Genomic DNA, 24,058 nt, shown 5'->3' with positions numbered 1-24,058 from the left:
ATAACTTGTTTTGATTCTCAGATGGGACTTTGGACTTTGGACCTTTGGATTGAAACAAGTGAAGACTTTGGAGATGAAATAAAGGTATTTGTATATGAAAAGGATGTGAGTTTTGAAGGGCTAGGGGTGGAATGCCTTGGGTTGAATGTCCCCCGAAAACTTAATCCCCACTACAACTGTTGAGGGTGGGAAATTCTATTATGGTAATTGAAAGGTGAGGCCTTGAAGAGGTGATTAAATTAATGGTTTAATGGTGGTGTGGGTGTAGTGCTGAGGGCTTTAAAAAGGAGTGCACCTGAGGAGCTATCACTCTCTCTAATCCACTTTTCTGCCATGTGAGACCTCTGCATTGCTGTAAAGCCACCACTAAAGAAGACACTCAGCAGATGTGTTCCCTAGACTTTGGACTTTCCAGCCTCTGCAACTGTAAGCAATAAATTTCATTTTCTTACAAATTACCCAGTTTCATATATTTTGTTATAAGCAACAGAAACAGACTAATACAATGCCCCAGTCCTGGAATCAGCCAGTTTTCTCAGGAGCCCTAGTTCTTCTTAGTGAGGAATGGTATTTAGAAATCAAGATTTGGGTGCTACAGCTCTGTTCGGGGGGTGGATGCCCACGCGGCTCCCGCCTGCACCACCAGGCCACTCACTGCCACGGTGCTGCCTCCATTTTCCCAGGTGTGGGCGGCTCCGCCCTGCTCGGCCATCACTGAGCCCATTTGCTTGGCCTGGCGCGGGGCTTTCCGGACCCTGCGGGCCGACCCCCTCTCCCACTCCCTCCGCGGTTCTCTGGCAGGGCTGGGGGTGTGGGGCGTCCCGACCAGTTTTGGGAGGGCTAGGAAGTACGGGCGGGCCGACTGTCACTCCACCACACCCTGGACTCCGGCCCCGGTAAACTTCCTGTTACTGGGAGGCAGATACCATCTCTGCGACCACCAGTTTGGAAAAAAGCCTAACGAATTTCTGGTTGGGAATAGTGTGGTAGGAGAGTTCCCAGGTCCGCTTGAACCTGCCGGAGAGCAGGCTGCAGGCGGGCACTAGACTCGGTTTATACCGGGGGGATACAAAGGTGAACAAGACCCGAGAAAGATCTACACAGTGCTACAAAGGCACCCAGAGAGACCGGTCGTCTGTGCCTAGCAGAAACCTGGTAGACTTCCTGGGTGAGGCGGTGCTGAGCAGGGTCTTGAAGGCCCAGCTGATAGACGAGGGGTGCAGAAGACACGCCCCAGCCCAGCACAGTGTGCACAGAGGGGGGAGACGTGCGGCCAGGGAGGCGGAGACTCGACAGAAACCACACACCCGGTGGGGTCGCCACTGCACGATCTAACAGCCTGGGCCAGAGCACACGGAACGGGGAGAAGTCCTGTACAGAAAGTGAAAGCTCAACAGAGATCCCACACCCTGTGGTACGTGATCCACCAGCCCAGCAGAGTCCAAGCTGACCAGAAAGGTGGATCCCCGGAGAAGCCCAAGACCCGAGGCAACCACACACACAAGACACTAGAGGCCAACTGAGCAGTCACGGCGGGAGCCATACCAAATTGGCAACCACAGCAACATCCTAGTTAGTCATTAGTCTCAAACCGGTGGACTGTGAAACCCCCTGCAACAATGAATAAACACCAAAAAAAAGACACCAGAAATACAAAAAATCAAGAAAGTACACCACCAAAAGTTAATAAATCTCATACTCTAGATCCTATAGAACAAGAAGCCCTTGAAATAACTGACAAGGAATTTCGAGTGATAATTCTAAGGAAACTGAATGAGATACAAGAAAACTCAGCTAGACATCATGATGAAATGAGGAAAAGTATACAGGATCTGAAAGAGGAAATATACAAGGAAATCAATGTCCTGAAAAAAAATGTAGCAGAACTTGCTGAACTGAAGAAGTTATTCAGCGAAATAAAAAACACAACGGAGAGTTTAACCAGCAGGCTTGTCGAAGTTGAAGAGAGAACCTCTGAACTTGAAGATGGGCTGTTTGAAATAACACAAGCAGACAAAAAGAAAGAAAAAAGAATCAAGGACATGGAAGAAAATCTGAGAGAGATATCAGACAACCTCAAGCGCTCAAATATCCGAGTCATGGGTATTCCAGAAGGGGAGGAAAATGAAGATTCCATTGAAAACATATTCAACAAAATAGTGGCAGAAAACTTCCCAGGTATAGGAAAAATCACAGATCTTCAGATCCAGGAAGCTCAACGATCTCCAAACGTATTCAACCCAAAAAGACCTTCTCCAAGACATGTCATAGTCAAATTGGCAAAACTCAGAGACAAAGAGAGAATCTTAAAAGCTGCAAGAGAGAAGCGTCAAATCACCTATAAGGGAGCCCCAATCAGGTTAACATCAGACTTCTCATCACAAACCCTAAAAGCTAGAAAGGAATGGGATGATATTTTCAAAATACTAAAAGACAAAGATTGCCAGCCAAGAATACTCTACCCTGCAAGGCTATCCTTCCGAAATGAGGGGCAAATAGTATATTTCTCAGACAAACAAAAACTGCGGGAGTTCACTACCACACGACCACCCTTACAAGAAATCCTCAAGGGAGTACTGGGTTTGGTTCCTGAAAAATAACTACCACTGCCATAAAAACCTAAGAAAAATCTAAACCCGCTAGTACAATAAAAATGGTATTCATGAAGAGAAAACAAGCTAACAAAAACACTATCTACAACCTAAGGAACCAACAAACAAAGAAACCAAACAGTAAATCAGAAAGCAAGGAACAAAAGACACCTAAGACAACCAAACAACCAATAAAATGCTAGGAATAAATCAACACCTTTCAATAACAACTCTTAATGTTAAAGGCTTAAATTCCCCAATTAAAAGACACAGACTGGCTGACTGGATCAAAAAGCAGGACCCAACTATATGCTGCCTACAAGAGACCCACCTCACCCATAAAGATTCACACAGACTAAGAGTGAAAGGATGGAAAAAGATTTACCATGCAAACAGAAAAGAAAAACGAGCTGGAGTGGCTATTCTTATATCTGACAAAATAGACTTTAAACTAAAAACCATAAAAAGAGACAATGAGGGACACTACTTAATGATAAAAGGACTGATCCATCAAGAAGACATAACAATCATAAATATGTACGCACCCAATGTTGGAGCAGCCAGATTTATAAAACAAACTCTATTAGACCTAAAGAAGGAAATAGACACTAATACCATAATAGCAGGGGACCTGAACACTCCACTGTCAATATTAGACAGATCATCTAGGCAAAGAATCAGTAGAGAAACACAAGATCTAAACAAGACTCTACACCAATTGGAATTGGCAGATATCTACAGAACATTCCACCCAACAACCTCAGAATATTCATTCTTCTCATCAGCACATGGATCATTCTCCAGGATAGATCACATATTAGGTCACAAATCAAGTCTCAATAAATTCAAAAAAATTGGAATTATCCCATGTATCTTCTCAGACCACAATGGATTAAAACTAGAAATTAATAACAAACAAAACTCTGGAAACTATACAAACACATGGAAATTAAACAGCATTCTACTTAATGACATATGGGTCCAAGAAGAAATCAAGCAGGAAATCAAAAAGTTTATTGAAGCTAATGAAAACAATGATACATCATACCAAAACCTGTGGGATACTGCAAAAACAGTATTGAGGGGAAAATTTATTGCATTAAATGCTCACTTCAGAAGAATGGAAAAATGGCAAGTGAACAACCTAACACTTCACCTTAAAGAACTAGAAAAACAAGAACAATCCAATCCTAAAGTTAGCAGACGGAAAGAAATCATTAAGATCAGAGCAGAACTGAATGAAATTGAAAACCAAAAAACAATTCAAAAGATCAACGAATCAAAAAGTTGGTTTTTTGAAAAGATAAATAAAATTGACAAACCATTAGCATGGCTAACAAAAAAAAGAAGAGAGAAGACTCAAATAACAAAAATTAGAAATGAAAAAGGTGATATTACAACTGATTCATCTGAAATACAAGGAATCTTTCGAGACTACTATAAACAACTATACGCCAACAAATTTGAAAACCTGGAGGAAATGGATAAATTTCTGGACACACACAAGCTCCCAAAACTGAACCGTGAAGACGTAGAAAATTTGAACAGACCAATAACAATAAAGGAGATTGAAGCTGTTATCAGAAGGCTCCCAACAAAGAAAAGCCCAGGACCAGATGGATTCACAGCAGAATTTTACCAAACATTCAAAGAGGAATTGACACCCATTCTTTACAAACTATTCCAAAAGATTGAAACGGACGCAAATCTCCCAAACTCATTCTATGAAGCAAACATCATCCTGATACCAAAACCAGGTAAAGATATAACCAAAAAAGAAAACTACAGGCCGATATCCTTGATGAATATAGATGCAAAAATCCTCACTAAAATACTAGCAAACAGGATACAGCAACACATACGAAAAATTATTCATCACGATCAAGTGGGATTCATCCCAGGGATGCAAGGTTGGTTCAACATACGCAAATCAATAAATGTGATACACCATATTAATAAACTCAAACACAAGGACCATATGATCATCTCTATAGATGCTGAAAAAGCATTTGATAAAGTTCAGCACTCATTCATGACAAAGACCCTCTATAAGTTAGGTATAGAGGGAAAGTATCTCAACATAATTAAAGCCATATATGACAAACCCACTGCCAATATCATCCTGAATGGGGAAAAGCTGAAAGCTTTTCCTTTAAGAATAGGCACTAGACAAGGATGCCCACTCTCACCACTCCTATTCAACATAGTGTTGGAAGTACTAGCCAGAGCAATCAGAGAAGAGAGGGAAATAAAGGGCATCCAGATTGGAAAAGATGAAGTCAAACTGTCCCTGTTTGCAGATGACATGATCCTATATATCGAACAGCCTAAAACCTCTACAAAAAAACTGTTGGAATTGATAAATGATTTCAGCACAGTAGCAGGATACAAAATCAACACACAAAAATCAGTAGCATTTCTTTTCTCCAATAGTGAACATGCAGAAGGAGAAATCAAGAAAGCCTGCCCATTTACAATAGCCACCAAAAAAATAAAATACTTAGGAATTGAGTTAACCAAGGAGGTGAAAAATCTCTATAATGAGAACTACAAACCACTGCTGAGAGAAATTAGAGAGGATACAAGAAGATGGAAAGATATTCCATGCTCTTGGATTGGAAGAATCAACATAGTGAAAATGTCCATACTACCCAAAGTGATATACAAATTCAATGCAATCCCCATCAAAATTCCAAAGACATTTTTCTCAGAAATGGAAAAAACTATTCAGACATTTATATGGAACAATAAAAGACCACGAATAGCCAAAGCAATGCTCAGCAAAAAAAATAAAGCTGGAGTCATAACACTACCTGACTTTAAGCTATACTACAAAGCTATAATAACCAAAACAGTATGGTACTGGCATAAAAACAGACACACTGACCAATGGAATAGAATAGAGAATCCAGAAATCAACCCACACACTTACTGCCATCTGATCTTTGACAAAGGCACCAAGCCTATTCACTGGGGAAGGGACTGCCTCTTCAGCAAGTGGTGCTGGGATAACTGGATATCGATATGCAGGATTATGAAACTAGATCCATACCTCTCACCGTATACTAAAATCAACTCAAAATGGATTAAGGATTTAAATATACACCCTGAGACAATAAAACTTCTTAAAGAAAACATAGGAGAAACACTTCAGGAAATAGGACTGGGCACAGACTTCATGAATACGACCCCAAAAGCACGGGCAACCAAAGGAAAAATAAACAAATGGGATTATATCAAACTAAAAAGCTTCTGCACAGCAAAAGAAACAATTAAAAGAGTTAAAAGACAACCAACAGAGTGGGAGAAAATATTTGCAAAATATACATCTGACAAAGGATTAATATCCAGAATATATAAGGAACTCAAACAACTTTACAAGAAGAAAACAAGCAACCCAATTAAAAAATGGGCAAAAGAGCTAAGTAGGCATTTCTCTAAGGAAGATATCCAAATGGCCAACAGACATATGAAAAAATGCTCAACATCACTCAGCATCCGGGAAATGCAAATCAAAACCACATTGAGATACCATCTAACCCCAGTTAGGATGGCTAAAATCCAAAAGACTATGAACGATAAATGCTGGCGAGGCTGCGGAGAAAAAGGAACTCTCATACATTGTTGGTGGGACTGCAAAATGGTGCAGCCTCTATGGAAAATGGTATGGAGGTTCCTTAAACAATTGCAAATAGATCTACCATACGACCCAGCCATCCCACTGTTGGGAATATACCCTGAGGAATGGAAATCATCAAGTCGAAGGTATACCTGTTCCCCAATGTTCATCGCAGCACTCTTTACAATAGCCAAGAGTTGGAACCAGCCCAAATGCCCATCATCAGATGAGTGGATACGGAAAATGTGGTACATCTACACAATGGAATACTACTCAGCTATAAAAACGAATGAAATACTGCCATTTGCAACAACATGGATGGACCTTGAGAGAATTATATTAAGTGAAACAAGTCAGGCACAGAAAGAGAAATACCACATGTTCTCACTTATTGGAGGGAGCTAAAAATTAATATATAAATTCACACACACACATACACACACACACACACAAACCGGGGGGGGAGGGGGAAGAAGATATAACAACCACAATTATTTGAAGTTGATACAACAAACAAACAGAAAGGACATTGTTGGGGGGGAGGGGGGGAGGGAGAAGGGAGGGAGGTTTTGGTGATGGGGAGCATTAATCTGCTACAATGTATATCGACAAAATAAAATTTAAATAAAAAAAAAAAAAAAAAAGATTTGGGTGCTAAATGTGGCGATAGGGTTTTGTTGCTTCTAGACCTTCTCATTGGACTGAAATAGGAAATACACATGCATGCACAAAATATGTATATAACATATACATATAACACACACACATGGTTAATATACACACACATCTATGTCTATTTCTATATCTAGCTAGCTAGCTAGTTATATATTTTAAAATACTATGACTTCACCCCACTATCTTCAGTTCCTATCAAAAGCAAGGGTTCCTCCTGCCCCCCCCTTTCCGTATTTGTACCTTATTTACATACTTGCTCCTTCCTCCTTTATGTAACCAATCTTCCAGCCCCACTACTGCCCCCTCAGCCTGGGACCGCTGGCCCCACCTCCTCCTCACCCACAGCCACAGCCACTTCCTTGGCTCTAACTGCCTCCTTGGTCCCAGATCTTCAGTCCCTGCCAGCCTTGGCTGCCTCAAAGGAAGGAAAAGGGAGAAAACCAATGAATTTTTTTAAGAAAAGAATCGAACAAAAGAGGAAGAGGAAAAGACACTAGTGGTTTTTTTGTTTGGGTATTTTTGCTGTTGTAAAATTTAAAACATAAAATATAGAATACTATATTGACCCCTCCCCATCACCCAACATCAACAGTTCTCAGCCCCTGACCAGCTTTGTTTGATCAGTATCCCTATCTACTCCCCCTCTCTTTGGATCATTTTGAAATAATCCCAGAAATCTTATTATTTCATCTATAAAGATTTTTGTATGCATATACATTTTTTAACTACAAGAGTATTATCACACATTAAAAATTCATTATTATTTCTTAACACCATCAAACACATAGGCAGTGTTCAAATTTCCTCAATTGTAGAGTTTTAAGCAGGGAAGAGTCTACTCAGATAAATATTTTTAAAGGCTCTTTAGCCACCAAATGGAGAATAAATAGGCTGTAGAAGAGTTAAGAGGAAAGTTAGGAAGATCAGTCAGGAATGTGCTGCTTGCTTTAGCCATAGATGACGGCTAAAGGATCAGGATGTATCATGGGAGACAAGAAGGAGCCAATGCTTGATGTGTTTTGGAGATAAGTGGACTGGACTTGTTGAATAGATTAGATGTGGATATGAGAGAAAAAGAGGAATGAAGAATGACTCCTAAATTTTTGGCATGAGCAACTGACTAGATGTTATAATATATTAATCATCTAGAACTGTGTAACAGATTACCCCAAAACATAATCACTTATTATTTCTTGTGATTTCTGTATGTCAGTAATTCAGACAAGTCACAGCAGAGATGTCTTGGTTCTGTTCTAGGTCTGGAGCCTCAGCTGGAATACTTGAAGGCTGGAAGCTGGAATCATCTGAAAGGCATTCAACTATAGGTCTGATGGTTAACGGTGACTTATCCCTTACCTGTGGCTATCAACTGTAATACACACACATGGCCCCTCCATGTGGTCTGAGATTTTTCACAGCATGATGACTGGCTTCCAAAAGTGAATATCCTGAGAGAGATAGAGAGACAAGCAGAGGAAGTTCTGTCTTTTCTATGGCTTAGTCTCAGAAGTCACATGGTATCACTTCTGCTGGACTCCATTAGTCAGGGCAGTCACAAATCCTGCCCAGACAAGGAGAGAGAACATAGACTGCCTTTTAGTGGGGATGGTCTTAGAAGAGCACAGGAAATGGGGTAAGTATATTGGTGCAGCTATCTTTAACAAATACAATCTGGCAGAGGTGCTATACACTAAGTGGGGATGACTTGGGTAGGAGAGTTTTGGTGGTAATACTAAATCTGTTTTCACAAAACAGGAATGTGGAATAGACAGTTGGATATAGAGCACCCAGAAGATGTCCAGGTTCTAGGGGTCATCAAGATATGGATGATATTTTAAAATCATGAGTCTGGATGAAATAAACATAATAACATTTATAATATAATACCATTTATAATATAACACTAAAATAAATAGTGTGAAGTAGAATGGAGGGCTAGAGGTCTGGTAGAGGAGGAATGGCCATCGAGCACAGAGGGAATCAAATGAGCATGATGTCTTTGAAGCTTAGTGAGTTAAGAGTTTCAAGGAGGAAATAAGATCACTTTCAAAAAGCAACTATTATGTGCTACAATTTTAATATTTAAAGAAAACACCAAAAACTCTTAGGTGCTTCATATACAGAGCTATTCATACAGAGTTCTTTTCCTCAACAGAAAATATAGAGAATATAATTAAACAATTAAATAGGCATTAGCAGTGAAGTATATTAAATGCTAGCATGGAAACATGCAGGATGTTTTTCAAGTATGTATCAGGGGCATTCAGTGTAGACTGGGGAGATGAGGGAACTTCCAGGAAGAAGTAAAATTTAAGCTGAGACCTGCTGGATAAGTTAAAGCCAAGTTTAGAGATGGAGAGATGTGATCCAAGCAGAAATAACAGCATGTGCAAAGTCTTGGAGGTGTGATAGAGAATGGGCCCTTCAAATAAGTGAAGGTGCAGGAGGTATTGGAGATCCTGAAAAAGAGTCGAGGGTGAGGCTTGGGATGCAGACAGGCTACATCAGTCTCGCCTGGCAAAACCCAACCCGAGTTATACCCAACTGTTCACCTACTTGGCACATGCACCTGACTCGCATGGGATGTTCCTGGGAAATGACACATGACAGTGCTGGTAGGTTTTAGTTTAAATTCATGACCTCATGTCAGTCTTTGGCATGATCCTTTGCTATTTCCCTAGTCCATTTACTTTTCAGCTGCCATAGGTGAATATTCCATTCCTTCTTTCTGCTTAAACCTTCCTCCACATTTCCACTCCTGCTAATGACCTTGTTTTCTATTCTACCGAGAAGATAGAAATTACCAAAAAGAGAGCTTCTGTATCTTGAGGACATTATGCTAACTGAAATAAGCCAGTCACAAAAAGACAAATACTTGTATGTATGATTCCACTATATAAAGTACCTAAAGTAGTCCAAACTTATAAAAACAGAAGGTAGATGGTGGTTGGGGTGGGGGACGGGGGGGAAATGGGGAGTTGATCAATGGGTATAGTTTGAATTTTGCAAGATGAAAAAGTTCTAGCGATCTGTTCCATAATAATGTGAATATATGTGACACTACTGAACTGTACACTCAGAAATGGTTAAGATGGTAAATTTTTTGTTATGTGTTTTGTTTTGTTTTAAAACCACACACACACACACACACACACACACACACACACACACACACACACAAAATCTCCTTGTCTGCAGCCTGGTCTACTCTCAGCTAGGTGCACCATGCCCACCCTAGTGTCTGATTCCTGTTGCTCCCTACCTATGTGACTGCCCGGTAGTGGGGACTTGGCCAAAGAGGGCATCAAATTCACCAGGGGAAGTGGTCCTCAGTGCCCGCTATGTGGTGTGGGGCCATGTGGCAGAGATGCAACTGCAGGCTGAGGGCCTGAGCCTGCCCTTGCATGGCTGGACACTGACAACACCGCACTCTGCACCATTTCCTCCGCCGGGAGTAGTGGGACTCCCACACCCTTTCATATTCAAACAGAGGTGTCCATCAAAAAACAAACCAGAGATGTCTGCACGGAGTTACTGCCCACAATAAAACCCCAAGGCAGAAAGGTAGACGTGTCTAGTATGGAGGCTCAGAGCTCTTAAAGATTGCAGCCCAGAAATGCAGCAGAAGGTTCCAATGAGACCATCACAGAGGGGAACATATTTGTGGAAGATGCAAAGCATGGAATGTACCAAAAGGAGGATTGGCTCAATAAGGCATGTGGAGGGATGAAGATTGGTGTCATCGAGCAGAGTCTACCCTAGGAAACTGAGTGAGCAGAGGAAAAGTGACAAGATCCTCCTGAATGCATGCTGCCCGGTGGTGAGAACCAACTTAATGGGGCCCAAAGCCTCCAAAGGCATGGAAGAGGGAGGGGAGGCACCGAGTATTTGGCTCTTTTGCCCCTAGGTATAGAGGGGACCTCAAGGACAGTTTGAGAGAAAAAATTAATGTTGAGCTCGACTCGCAGCTCCAGTCTTGGGCATGATTTTGTTTTCTTTCCTGATTGAACCAAAAGGGCATTTAACACTTTTTATTTACATCCCTATGGAGCCCTCACTTTGAGCTGCCTGCTAATTCTGTGAAGTCTGTTGTGATTTCTTCCATGATAATCTATGGGGGAAAATGTGTAATTGCTGAAAATAAAGGATGATAATCAAAACATGAATAAGTGGTTCGTTATAAATATCCATTTGTGCAGATTGTTGTCAAGCTGAAACAGCTCCATCTCAGAAATAACACACACCTAAAAATTAAGTCAAGGGAAGGGATGCTATAACCCAGGGGTTGGCAGACTTTGTCTGTAAATATTTTCAGATTTGCAGGCCACACAGTCTCAGTAAATGAGACAGAAGGTGCCCAGAGGGCTTAGGTAGTTCTGTAAGTTGAATACAGTCATGAAAACACATTCTTCATGTCAAGTATAAAAAATATTTAGCAATGTTCTAGAAAAGGCAATTTCATTTTACTTTTAACTCACAAAATCATTTGGGATTTAAATACTAGTGAAAATGAGGACAATAGGGCAAATCAGTAAAGTGCCATGGGGAATCAGGCTTTGATGTGGTTTGCTCGCTTCTCTAAACCACTACTGTACTTGTTGTAGAGGTGATTTCTACTCTCTTTGTAGATGTGAGCCCCTCATGTCATTTTTTTCTCTGATACCTTACCTTGCTTTTCAAAGCATCATATGTTTTAAGAATTGAATTGAAATAACTTTGAGATTATGTTATAGAACGCAATTAAAATCAAAATGGACATTTTGGGGTATTTAACATTTTCCATCCTGGATGGCAATTGAGGATGAGCTATAGGCAAAGCTGCGGCCTCCGCTCAACTTTATAAACCCAAAGAACTAAGTAGAAAAGTCTTTTTTTTTTTTCAAAAGCATCCTGCCCACTAACCTAATTGTCCTCATGCTGTGGTTCTAATCTAATCCAGCAATGTGAGTAGTTTTTGCCTACTACTCTAATTTTTGCCTACTACTCTAGTTTTTGCCATGATCCTTCTACCACAGAAAGAAGGTAGGGCTTTGGAGACTGCCACAGGAAGGGACACTTTATTAACTTTTTTCTAAACTCTTCAAGTGGAGTTCATTTTCCAACCTTCCCTGGCAAAACAGAAACATCTAATTCTGAAAATTCAGTGAACAAAAAGTTATTTGGATTAGTTCATTGTTTTTAAACAGGGCTATTAGTAATCTGGCCTAAATCCCACCCTCCCTGCCCTTTAAAAAAAAAAAAAATTCTAATCTCAAATTTCTGTCTTCCCAACATTAGAACCAAAGAGACTACTGCCCACATCAAAGACCACTTTCCCATTTCATTTACTCATTGTCTTATGCATAGGAAAGATGGATCCTGGAGAATGACAACAAATCAAAATGGAAACTGGAAAATCAGCTACAACCTGAGTTATCTCTTTACTGGAGCAAACCAACTATATTAGTCCATTTTTGTTACTTATAACAAAATACCTGAAACTAGATGATTTATAAAGAAAAATGACATTGCTTACAGTTTCTGAGGCTGGGAAGTCCAAAGTCTATCTGGTGGTGCTGACAGTGACCCAGGGGTCTCACAGCGTAAGACGGTGGAAGCAGAGAGAGCAAGAGACAGACTCTCCTCTTCTTTTAAAGCCCTCAGAACCACACCCATGACCACCATTTTTAATCCATGCACTACTTCACAGTCCTACAATCCAATCACCTCTGTAAGACTCCATTTTTCAATTACCGTAATAGGATTTCCCACCCTCTTAACAGTCACAGTGGGGGGCTAAGTTTCTAATACATAAATCTTGGAAGACAATTCAAGCTTCACGGAGTTTTGGGGGGACTCAATCCACTATACCTACCTAGTCCTCAGTATTTGATAAGCAGCCATTAAGCTGATAAATGGATTTATCTTTTTCTCAATAAACAGAGAACATGAGAAGAAGTTTGCTTTTACCAAGAAGGTACAGCAAGTTCCGAGAGTCCTTTTTTAAGACCCTAAATGGATAAGGCATTTTCATGTAGTGAGAAGAGCAATTAGCTTTGGGGGCCCACATTTGAATCCTAGCCTTGCTGCTTGGATATGTGTTCTTGGTTCTTGAGCCTCGTGCTTTTATTCAGAGAGGCAATAAAACAAAGTGGTTAGGGGCACAGACCCTGAGTCAGACTGCTCAGGTTTGAATCCTGGACAAGTGAGAAGACCTGGTGTTCCCTCTGTAACCTAGAGATCAAACTTAGCACCAATGTCAACCATCCAAGTGTACACCTCCTGTTGTAATATGACATGAAGTACACAGCATCTTCTATGATGGATTCTTGCCATAAATGCTTAACTTGAATCTAATTAAGCCTGTGCATTAATGTCCAGATTACAGGAAATACTAGACACTGAACAACACCACTGGGGGAAAAAATCATGCACAGCTGTCCTGTTCTCTTGAAAAAATCAAAGTCATTGGGGAAAGAGTTGGGGAACATCACCAATTACGATTTGTGAGATGTGATTGGGTGCTTGCATGAAAAACTCAGCCATGCAAGACTCTGAGCCCATTAGGGAGAATTGAATATGGATTGGGCACTTGTTGATATGAGGGAAATATTGTTAAATATCCTCTATGTGAATGTTATTTATGTAGGGATGAAGTGTCATGAGGTCTGTGACATTATCGTGGTTCAGTGAAATATATACAAACAAACTAACAGATAAATCAAATATAGCAAAATATTCACAATTGTTGAAACTTGGTGGTGGATGTATAGGTGCCTGTTATACTATTTCCATTTTTCTATATGTTTGAAAGCTTTCAAAACAAACATTTGGGAGAAAAAAGGTTTCTTCTATATCTCCTACCAACACATTTACCAATATACCTGTACTGTATGTATATATTCTACCTTCACTGTGGTTTTGTGATGGAAGTTCTATCATGCCTTTTACAGCCAATATCTCCATGGTGTACCAGGACGCATCACTTTCATTTACCCAGGAATTTCACACCAGCAATTTCCCCTTCTCTCTCCCATGTGATAAACCTTTCCCATTTCTCCACTACCTTTTACAAAAAAAACTCAATGTTACCGACCCCAAGTCCAGCTACCCGCCGCTAAACAGAAGCAAAAGACTAGAAAGTCAAATGTTGGTGAAGAGGGAAGGCAGCTTAATTCAGGACCAGGAATATGAAGAGAGATGGTAGGCTAACCCACCACCAAGGCTCAAATTTACCGAGGGGTTTTTTAAGGCTCAAATTTACCAAGGGGTTTTTAAGGGGTTTTTTACCGAGGGGGAGGAGGTTGAGGGAATGGAGAGCAGGAGGGAGAGATGTGAGCTGCCGGGGCTACATGTAAGGGGCCAGGTCCAAATTCTCATCAAGGCTCCGTGTGGCTTCTGTTCTCATCCTTGGTATTATCTTAGTGTCTTGCAGGGTTGTGATTTGCTTCAGGGTGGCATCAGTGTAGCTTTATTGACATCTTTCTCGGTTTCTCAGGGTCTTCAAAACAGCTCTACACTTATGTAAATCATGTCATCCTGCCCCATAAGCAAAATTCAAAATATCTAGTAACCATGGGAAAAGAGGGAACTCAGAGAAATGCATGCTAAGAAAAAAACTGTCTTTTAAAGTTTTTCTAAATCCCATGTGATTTTAGGTCCCTACATGGCTTTAGGGACATGTTCACCCAACATCAACTCAACTCAAAAAATATTGAGTGCCTACTATTTTCCAGGCAGTATTCTAGGTGCTAGGGATATGATAATGACCAAAAAATGAAAGCACTGCTCTCACAGAGCTTATATTTTACTTGATGAAGATAGATAATAAATACAATAAGTAGACAAATTATATAGTAAGAGAGATGGGGAGTATAAATGTAGAGGTGTCCAGGGTTGTTCACAACCTATATGGAAACTTGTATAGACAGAGCCTTGTACCAAGGCTGGTGAGCAGAGCCTAGACTAGATTTCAGCTCTCATTTTATCTCCCCTGATCAGGCACTTGTATAGAGCAAACATCTTGCAAAGCCAAATAGGGTGACTTTGGAGATTTTGCAATTTAAATTTAAAGCCTTTGTAAAGACTTTAGATTTTCCTGTAGCTAGAATGAGGACCTGTTGGCAGTTTGAGCAGAGGAGTGACATGTTCTGCCTTATGGTTTAAAATCACTGCTTTGGCTGCTGTGTTGAGAAAGGACTGTGGGAGACAGTGGTGGAAACCAGACAGAAAAATAATCCAAGTGAGAGAGGATGATATCACAGACAAGATGTTACTAGTGAAAGTGGTGCATGGTAATCCAGTTCTGGATATATTTTTGAATATATTTAAAAGCATTTGCTGACAGAGTGGATATGGGTATATAAGAAAGAAAGGAATCAAAGCTGACTCCAGGGTTTTGGGCCTCAGCAATTAGAAGGATGGAATTTTGATGATCTGAGATGGAGATTACGGGTAGAACAGGGTTTGAGAGGAACATCAAAGTTCAATTTTGGATAGCTTTAATTTTAAAAGTCTAGAATTCACGATCTCAAGGAGTTTCTAATCTCCTCAAAAAGTTGTCTGTAGACATTGTCACCACTTCCTCTTCTTTCTCTTGTGAACCCATTCTGGACTTTTGTCCATCCCTGAAACTGTTGAGGTCACCCATAACATTCCATTGCAAAATACAATGGCCAATTCTCTTCTTCCTCAAAGAAAACTAGTCTAGCTACAGGAAAATAGCTAGTCTGTACAAAGCCACCCTATCAGATTCATTTCACATGAGATCATTTCTTTCTTTTTTTTTTTTTTTTTGTGGTTTCTTTCTAGAACCTCACACTATCCTATCTTACCGTTCTTCATTCCTCACTGGACACTCCTGTTTAGTCATCTTTGCTGGTTATTCCTCATTTTCCCAATGCATGAGTTGAGAGGAGTGTCCTAGTGCTCAATCCTCAGACATCATTCCTTTATATGAACTCATTTTCCAAGTGATCTTATCCAGTCCTAACTTTATGTCTCCAATGCAGACCTTTCATCCAAATTTCACACTCATGCTTAGTGGACATCTCCACATAGATGTCTAATATCACATTCAAACTTAAGGTCCAAAACCAACTCCTACTCCACCACTCCCTTGTTCTCCTGTAGTCTTCCATATCTCAAACACAGCAACTTCATTCTAATTACTCAGGTCAAAACCTTGGAATCACTCTTGATTCCCCTTTTTCCTCATGCCAATATCTACTACAGCTGAAACTCTTTTCAGGTCTACCTCAAAACGTATCCATAACCCACACCCAGCACTAACACTCTGGTTCAAGACAGTCACCTTTTAGCTAAATTATAGAACTAGTCTCCTAACTGGTCTCCCTACTACTATTTCCCATAAAGTGGTCAGAAAGATCCTTTTAAAATATAAATTAAATTATGCCACCTATCTGGTCAAAACTTTCCAATGGCTTTCCATATTATTTAGAGAAAAAGCCCAAATCCCACATGGCCCAAAGTGATTTGTAGTACTCCATCTGCCCCACCAACCTGACCCCATCTCCTCACACTCTCTTCCTCCACCACCATGCTACAGTCCCCATGGCCTCTCCTCTCCACTTGAAGACACTAAGCATGTTTGTCCTCAAGGCTTTTGCATTTGCATTTCCCTCTTCTTAAAACGCTGTTCCCTCAGGTACTTACATGCATTGTTCCCTTACTTCCTTCAGGTCTCTGCTACGATGTCACTTTAATCAGAAAGACTTTCCTTGACCACCCCATTTAAAGTCCTTCCCCCAACCATCACTCTCTATCGCTCTTGCATTGCGTCATTTCTTTCACTAGTACCACCATCTCCTGACATGTACTTATTTGTCTCTGTCCACTAGGATGGAAGGTTACGAGGGCAGTTTTTGTTTTTCCCCAACACCCAGGAAAGTGGCCAGCATATAGTTAGTTCTCAGTAAATATTTGTTGAATAAACAAACGATGAAGAACGATGGTGACATGTATCAGCACGATGGTAGTGGAGATGTGTGGCAGCCAGCCTCCAAGATGGCCCTGCCTCCCAATGGTCCTTGCCTGTGGTATTCATGCTGTCCCCAACCTGTTTACCTAAATCAGGGAATAGCGCAAGCAAGTTACACATACCACAGTGAACAGAGCTAACGTGTGACCAAAGTGGAAATGACAATGTGTGATTTGCAAGGCAAGGTCATAGGTGACATGTGGCTTCCACCTTGCCCACTCTTGGATTTCATCAGATCATGAGGACATTCCAACAGCCTGTAGAAAAGACTGTGCAGGAAGAAACTGAAGCTCCTGCTGACAGGCAGCACCATGAGAGTAAACTCTCTTAGAAGCAGGTCTTGAATCCTACTCAAGACTTCAGGTGACTGCAGCCCTGGCCAACAGCTTGACTACGACTTCACGAGAGCATCCAAGCCAGAACCCCTTGACTATGCTGCTCCCAAATCCTTGAGCCACAGAAACTGAGTAAGATAATACATGTTTATTGTTGAGGTAATCTCTTATGCCACCGTCACCACAGCTTCTTCGCTGGTTCTCCTGAGAACTTATGTACTTGCTTTTTCTCCTGCCTAAAACTCTGTTTCCTCAGATAGTTACATGTCTTAATCTCTTCTTCAGGTCTTTGCTAAAATATCACTCTATAGATACTAGATAATGAATACAGGATGTGTTTGAGATATCCAGGAGGTAGATACAGCAGGATTTAGCAGGTGATTGGATATGGGGGATAAGAGAGAGAGGAAGAAGTTAAAATGATTCTCAATTGTTGCTATGTGTAACTTGCTTGTGCTATTCCCTGATTTAGGTAAACAGGTTGGGGACAGAGATTATAAGATTAGTTTTGTATCTGCTAAATTTAAAATGTCTAGGAAATATCCAAGTGGAGATGTCCAGCATGCAGGTAGATATACCATCTGCAACACAGAAGAGAGATCTGGGATGGAAATAAATCTCGGGATCAGGTGAGTCCCACCAGCTGCCAGGTCCTTCCACCAGTTTTCAGGACTGACAAACCATGCTCCTACTGGGGGCAGGAAAGTCAAGCTAGGTATCACCCTTGCCCACTGGCTTACCACTGCAACCCACATTGGAGGGACAACCTCCAATAAATTGCAACTTCTGTGCCAGGATGGGCTTACACGGGGCATGGGCAAGAAGCTCTACCCATGGAGTCTCCCTCTGGGTGCACTGTGGCACTGTCAGTCCAGGGCAGGGACAGCTGCCACCATGCCCCACCCCAAGACATTCCGGGTACATGCACATGACCCTGACTTCTCTGTGCCCAGACTCCCACTGAGGGTAGAGTGCAGCAGTGGTCCTGGGTGGGGTAAGGAGGAGGAGGATGGTCAGGGCTAAAGTGCTGGGGCACATAGGACCTGGAGGCAGAGAGGTGACAGGAGGCAAGATTGCACATGAACAGAGGCATACTCCATTATCCCATCAGACTTCATTCATAAAACAAAAATTCAGAGATAACGTTATTAAGAATTTCAAGATGGCAACCACGGAGCATTAAACTTGCAAGTGAAAGGCTCTTCTAAGTCTAGGACCCTGTGTGAATGCATCGTTTGAATGCCCATGAAAAGGGCCCTGCTTGGAATAAATAGTAAAGTTGTAGGACTGAATGAGTTCTATAGGGAAAGATGAGAAGAGGCCCCAGGACTGAAGCCAGAGAAGCACCAACATTTACAAGATGGGCAGAGAAAGAGCATCCTTGTGGCCAGACCAAGGCTGTAGTTAATCAAAAGGCAAATGAATGAGAAAATACTTGGTCTGTGATCCCTGATTTGGAAAAGCTTTGCAAATACAAATAACCTGGCCACATATTGTTGTAAACATTTTTTTTTTTCACAAACTATTCATGATATGGATAATAATTCTTCAGGACCAAGGGTGTGGTTCTTACATAGGCCTATTACCTTGATTATTTTTGAAGCATATATTGCTCAATTGAAAAAAAATAAAATAATGCATGAAAGTGTAGGAAATAAAATGGATTAAAGGAAAGAATGTAATTTACTAATAATAGATTCACTGCTAACCTAAGTAAATAATTCATTTCCCTTCCAGCAACAGTCATCTTTACATATAAGGCCAGCAATGTCTCTCCACAACATTTATGGAGCAAGAAAAATGTAAACTGTAAAATCTGTGAAGAATCCCAAATGACTCATTGAAACCTGTGGCAAAATCAACCACAAATTAACTTTAGCAAACTCTTAGGCCATAAAACCGAGAACGTTTAGTGAGAGAACTGTGGCAGAGAGTTAATGAGACTTTGAGAGTTTAGAATTGGTGAAAAAAGAAGTGATTATTTTTTTAAATGGATTTGAAAATGTCTTTGGAGGTGGTTTATGAAGTGGCTAAGAGCACAGATTCTGTAACAAGCTGCTTGGGTTTGAATCCCAGCTCTGTCATTTAACTCCTTGTGTGATTTTGGACAAGTTACTCAATTGACTAGTGCCTGAGTAAAAGGGTGGTAGGTGACAAACTCCCAGTGTTGTTATCAGGCTTAAATGACTAAATGGTTGTAAAATATTTCAAACTGTACCTAGCACATAAAAAGGTCTATACAAGTGTTTGTTAAATGAAAACTGTGAAAACTAATCATGTAACTGAAACACCTCTGAAATTTCTACTTTGGTAAGTTTCACAAGCTCAGAGGAGAGAGTTCAGTGAAAGAAAGCAATCTCTTCCTCATTTTCTTCGTTCTCCCATCTTCCCCCCCCCTACTATCTTCAAAGTACTGTTTTGTGTTCTCTTTATATTAAAAACAATTCTCTTTATTCAAAGTACCTTAAAAAGCAAGTATAGTGTTTCCTAGGTATTTTCTTAAAAGTAATTTCTCACCATTTCTTTCAACGCATATTCATGGCTATTTTCCCACAGAGGATTGGTCACGATATCTTCTTTCTTTCACATGAGAACATTATAAATAAGTATATGGGAGAATGAAATGCACAGTAGATTTAGTGTTATTGTAATAACCCTAGTACTTCAGTGGAAAAGATATAAAAAGTTTCAGGAGTTTCAACGAGAAGTGTTATATACATATATTATATATATATAATAATAAATATAACAAGGATTTCAAATACACCTTCTAGCTCTTTTGAGAAGTCAAAATTGACTCATCTGAATTCATCAGGTTCTTTGAAAAAAGTACCGTAGACACACAATCCAAGGAACCTGCAGTTAAAACTATCCCAAGTGTCTTAAAAGTACTAAATCCGTTTGCATTTGTCCTATTGCTCCCTTCGGTCTCCAGGAATGTATTTTTGTTACTCTCTGCCTTAATTTTATTTCACCGTTTTGTTTCCTCTCATAGTTTAACCACATTGCTTTAGAAAAGAGTTTACATCCAACGACAGCTTTCTACGTCTTCTTCTGCTCTTGGACACAGAGGACTAATTTCCATTTTTCGAACGGACAGCACACCTGGCGGTTATCCCCGCCCACTGCCTGAGTGGTCGTGCGAGCGGGGGTAGGGGGCGCTTCTCTCGTCTCCTAAACCTCAACTTCTGCGGAAATCCTCCCGGCTCCTGTGCGTACGTTTCTTTAGGAGACGTCTCTCTCTCTCTTCTGTTGCTTAATCTCAAGGAGTTTTGCTCCCCGCCCCCCTCCCCACCCTACCCCCATCCCCTTACTTGATCATCTGTAATCTAACCCGTCTCCTACAGAATACACTTTCCCCCACTTTGGAGTCGGAGTCCTCTGCTTTAAAGTCCCGCACTAGTTCCACGTCTCCTTTAAGCCCTGTTCCAACGTGCTCGCCCTCGGGGTGCTTCACGGAGCCGTAGCCGCATTGTGGCCCCCTCTCCGGTATCAGACGTCAAAAAAAAGCAAACCCAAAGTGTGTCCATACGCGACCTTAGAACAAAACAGCCGCCTCGTTTGAGGGCCCCGGCCACTCCACCCCTCGCGCGTTCTCGCCTCTCCCTTCTGCCACCTCACTCGAGTGCATCACGCGAGCGCCGGCCCCCCGCCCGCCTTCTGGCTCCTAATAAGACCGGGGAGGTTCAGTCGTTCCGCAGCGGGCCTCGCCGGCCTCACTGGGCATGCTCAGTCGCCGGCCCCGCTCGGCTGGCTAGAAGTCGCCTGCGGCGCTGGGCTCGGGTCCGCGGCCGTCTCGGACCGACTTCCCGGAGCGCTGGCTAGGCAGAGCGGCCCCTGAGCCGCAGCGACACGTGCCCCGCGGTCCCTGCCCCGGACCCCCCGGGGAGCCGTGTCCTTCCGGAACCCGAGAACCCCCAACTTCGCACTAAGTTCGGAGCCGCCTTCTGGGGGAGACATGCAAATGATAACCAGGAACGTTTTGTTAGACATGGAGGAGGAGGAGGACGACGACGACGAGGATGGGGATATCGGTGAGTGAGGGGGTCCCCACGCCCCCACCCGGAAGCCCGAGGAGACGCGGGAAGAAGTTCGGGCACCGCGCGTGGGTGCTGCACTCTCGCCGGGGAGCTTGGCCGGGCCGCTCGGGGACGGGGAGCAGGGAGCCCGCCGACCCGCGCCGCCTCCCCGCTCAGCCCTCGGGTGGGCCGGAGCGGCCGGGAGGCGCAGGGCACGCGCGGGCCCCGAGATCAGGCTCTGGACCGGCAGCAGACACAGCCCCTGAAGATCACTGCAGATACGGGGACGCCTGCGCGCGCGGAAGTCTCCAGCAACTGATGGGTCATTTCCTCCGCCTCCAACAAGGCTGGGGCTCTGGAATGGAGAGCGGGGAGCAGGGGCGAGCCCGACTTGGGAGAGCAGGGTGTGACCCTCTGAATCCTCCAAAATGAAAGCGAACAGACGGCTCCGGGAGGGAGGGCTGGGCGGCCCCGGGACCTGATTTGTGACCGCTGGGCGCGGGCCGGGATCCTTTTTCATCTGCAGAGCCAGCGGGAGAAGTGATCCGAGGAGGAGTCTCTAGGCAGAATGGATCGCGGGGCATTTTCTGTTCGTCCGGAGCGGGGGCAAGCCTGGGGTGCCCCATTGCTAATTACAGTCAAAATGCATAGAAGTGGTAGACGGAGGAGCAGAGGCAGAGGCAAACAAAAGAGAGAAGTAGGGGGAAAGTCAGGTTCCTGAAGAGAGCTCTGTCGGGAATGATGACATATTGGGTCCCTGCAGAAGACTAATTAAATTACCATGCCTGTCTGTTCTGGCGTCTCAGGCTCTGTCTCCTGACTGCCAAATCAATTTTAAAACAGAGCAGTTCCTGCTCATGTCCTAAAGCCCTGTTCTTCTCTAATAACTTTAACAGTAACTTAATTTTAGGGGTTGGGTGTGGTCTTTCTTCCTTTCACGTTTTAGGCGCTAATCATTTAAATTAAAATGATTTGGTAACTTCTTTGTTCTGGGATAAATTGAATAGAGGGGTTTACATCCATGGCTTAGCTTTATTTTTCATTCATGTAAGAACAATTATTAGATATTCATCCTTATGGAAGAAGCACATGGTATTATTCTTTTTTATAGGAGAGAAAACTGAAGCTCACAGGTTGATCTCCCTAACTTCTCACACTTTCAAACCCAGGTTTTCTGACTTGCAAGACCTGTGCAGATTAATGCTCCTTCCACCGGGTCACTCTGGCTGTCAGATAGTATATGATGCTACTATTTAGCAAGATTTTAGTGATTACATAAAAATATAAATCATAGGAGCAAAGTTTGAAAAGTTACAATAAAATTAGCACAATCTGTTTCCTAGAAAAATGTTCTTGTCTGTTATGGTGAGGTGTCATTTTTATATATTGAGAATTGTAGATAAATGAGGGTTCTATCAAGTCAAACAGTGTAGGTATATTTAAGAAAAAGTTAAGTGTCTACTCCTTTTCACCTTACTCTCCAGAAACTACTATTAATAATTTAGTGTGTATAAGGGTCAATTCAAAATGTTTTGTGCCAAGCAACAAATATCATTTAAACAGATCTCAGCAGTTTTTTATGGTCCTTTTTGAAAATACAAATTCAATGTGGGTTGTTGTGCTTTTATGTCAGAAAGTGTTTTACCAGGCCAATGGAAAGTTTGTCATTATAGTATAATAAATAAGCCTTTTTAAAGGTTACCAAAAGTAGTCGGATAGTGATGCCAGCCTTTTACAAAATAATTATAGTTTCCAGCTTTGGGAGAGGAAACTCTGGTGAAGTGAAGATTATGATTTTAACCTCTGCTTCTAGTTTTGCAATGCAGGGCTATGTGAAAGCTATTGACTAATTCAAGGGTATTTCAAAAAGTTCATGGAAAAATTGAATTAAAAGATAATACAAATCTTTCCATGAACTTTTTGGAGATCCCTTGTATATAATTCGTGGCTCATAGCTCTTGTTGCACTGGCAGAGATCATGTGTTGTTGAAAGCTCCTGGAAGACAGGTTGTGTGCTACCAGAATTGGTGTGCAGAAGTGTCCTTGACTGCTTTGTCTCCAGTGCCCCCCCACCCCATTAATCAGTGAATTGAATTGAGCATCTCTTCCTGTTGATGTAGAAAGTGATAGGAACACCTTTTATAGCCAGAATATAGAAATTAGATTTAGTTTTGCTGTTTTATTTTGTTTCTGGCTTCTCTGTGGTTCAAACTTCGCTGAAGGAGGAAAAGTGGGTCCAAAAAAGAAGAGAGCTATCAGGAATTACTCTGATGGTTCAGACAAAAAAGGTTTTATTTAGATGGCTGGTTGGTTGCTTTGCATTCCCAGTCTGTTTAAATGGTAGGTGGTTAAATGCTTTGAGTTCTCAATCTGTTTATGGTAGAGTTTACCAGTAATGGTCATGTCACTGGGGGTGGACAGAGGCCGTGGTCCTTTATAGGCATACTTTATATATTGGGGGTTCAGTTCCAGATCACTGCAATAAAGTGAGTCACATGGATTTTTTGTTTTCCCAGTACATATAAAAGTTATATTTACACTATACTGTATTCTGTTAGGTATGCAATAATAGCATTATGTCTAAGAAAACGATGTACATACCTTAATTAAAAAATAGTTTTTTGCTAAAAAATGCTAACAATCATTTCAGCCTTCAGCGAGTCATAATTTCTTTGCTGGTAGAGGCTTGCCTTAATGTTGATGGCTGCTGACTGATCAGGTTGCCTGAAGGTTGGGGTGGCTGTGGCAATTTCTTAAAATAAGATAACAGTGAAGTTTGCAACACTGATTGACTCTTTTTATGAAAGATTTCTCTGTAGCATGTGATGCTGCTTGATAGC

The 24,058-nt window shown here is 41.8% G+C and overlaps 1 protein-coding gene and 1 pseudogene across 2 annotated transcripts in view; both read left to right on the top strand.

The window, feature by feature from the left end:
- The first annotated feature begins 8,490 nt into the window (after positions 1-8,490).
- Positions 8,491-20,354, top strand: LOC134391731 (carbonyl reductase [NADPH] 1-like; annotated as a pseudogene).
- A 593-nt stretch (positions 20,355-20,947) lies between these two features.
- The window catches only part of ANO6 (anoctamin 6), a 184,653-nt gene continuing 181,542 nt past the window's right edge, over positions 20,948-24,058 (top strand). For both annotated transcript variants that reach the window (XM_063075340.1, XM_063075339.1), the window contains exon 1: positions 20,948-21,233. In XM_063075340.1, coding sequence (XP_062931410.1) covers positions 21,158-21,233 — 76 coding nt within the window. In that variant the 5' untranslated portion in view covers positions 20,948-21,157. The remainder of the gene's footprint in view (positions 21,234-24,058) is intronic.

This window comes from Cynocephalus volans, chromosome 12 (genome assembly GCF_027409185.1).
Source record: "Cynocephalus volans isolate mCynVol1 chromosome 12, mCynVol1.pri, whole genome shotgun sequence".
NCBI lineage: Eukaryota > Metazoa > Chordata > Mammalia > Dermoptera > Cynocephalidae > Cynocephalus > Cynocephalus volans.
The sequence above is the reverse complement of the archived record's forward strand: the minus strand, read 5'-3'. Positions and strand labels throughout refer to the sequence as shown.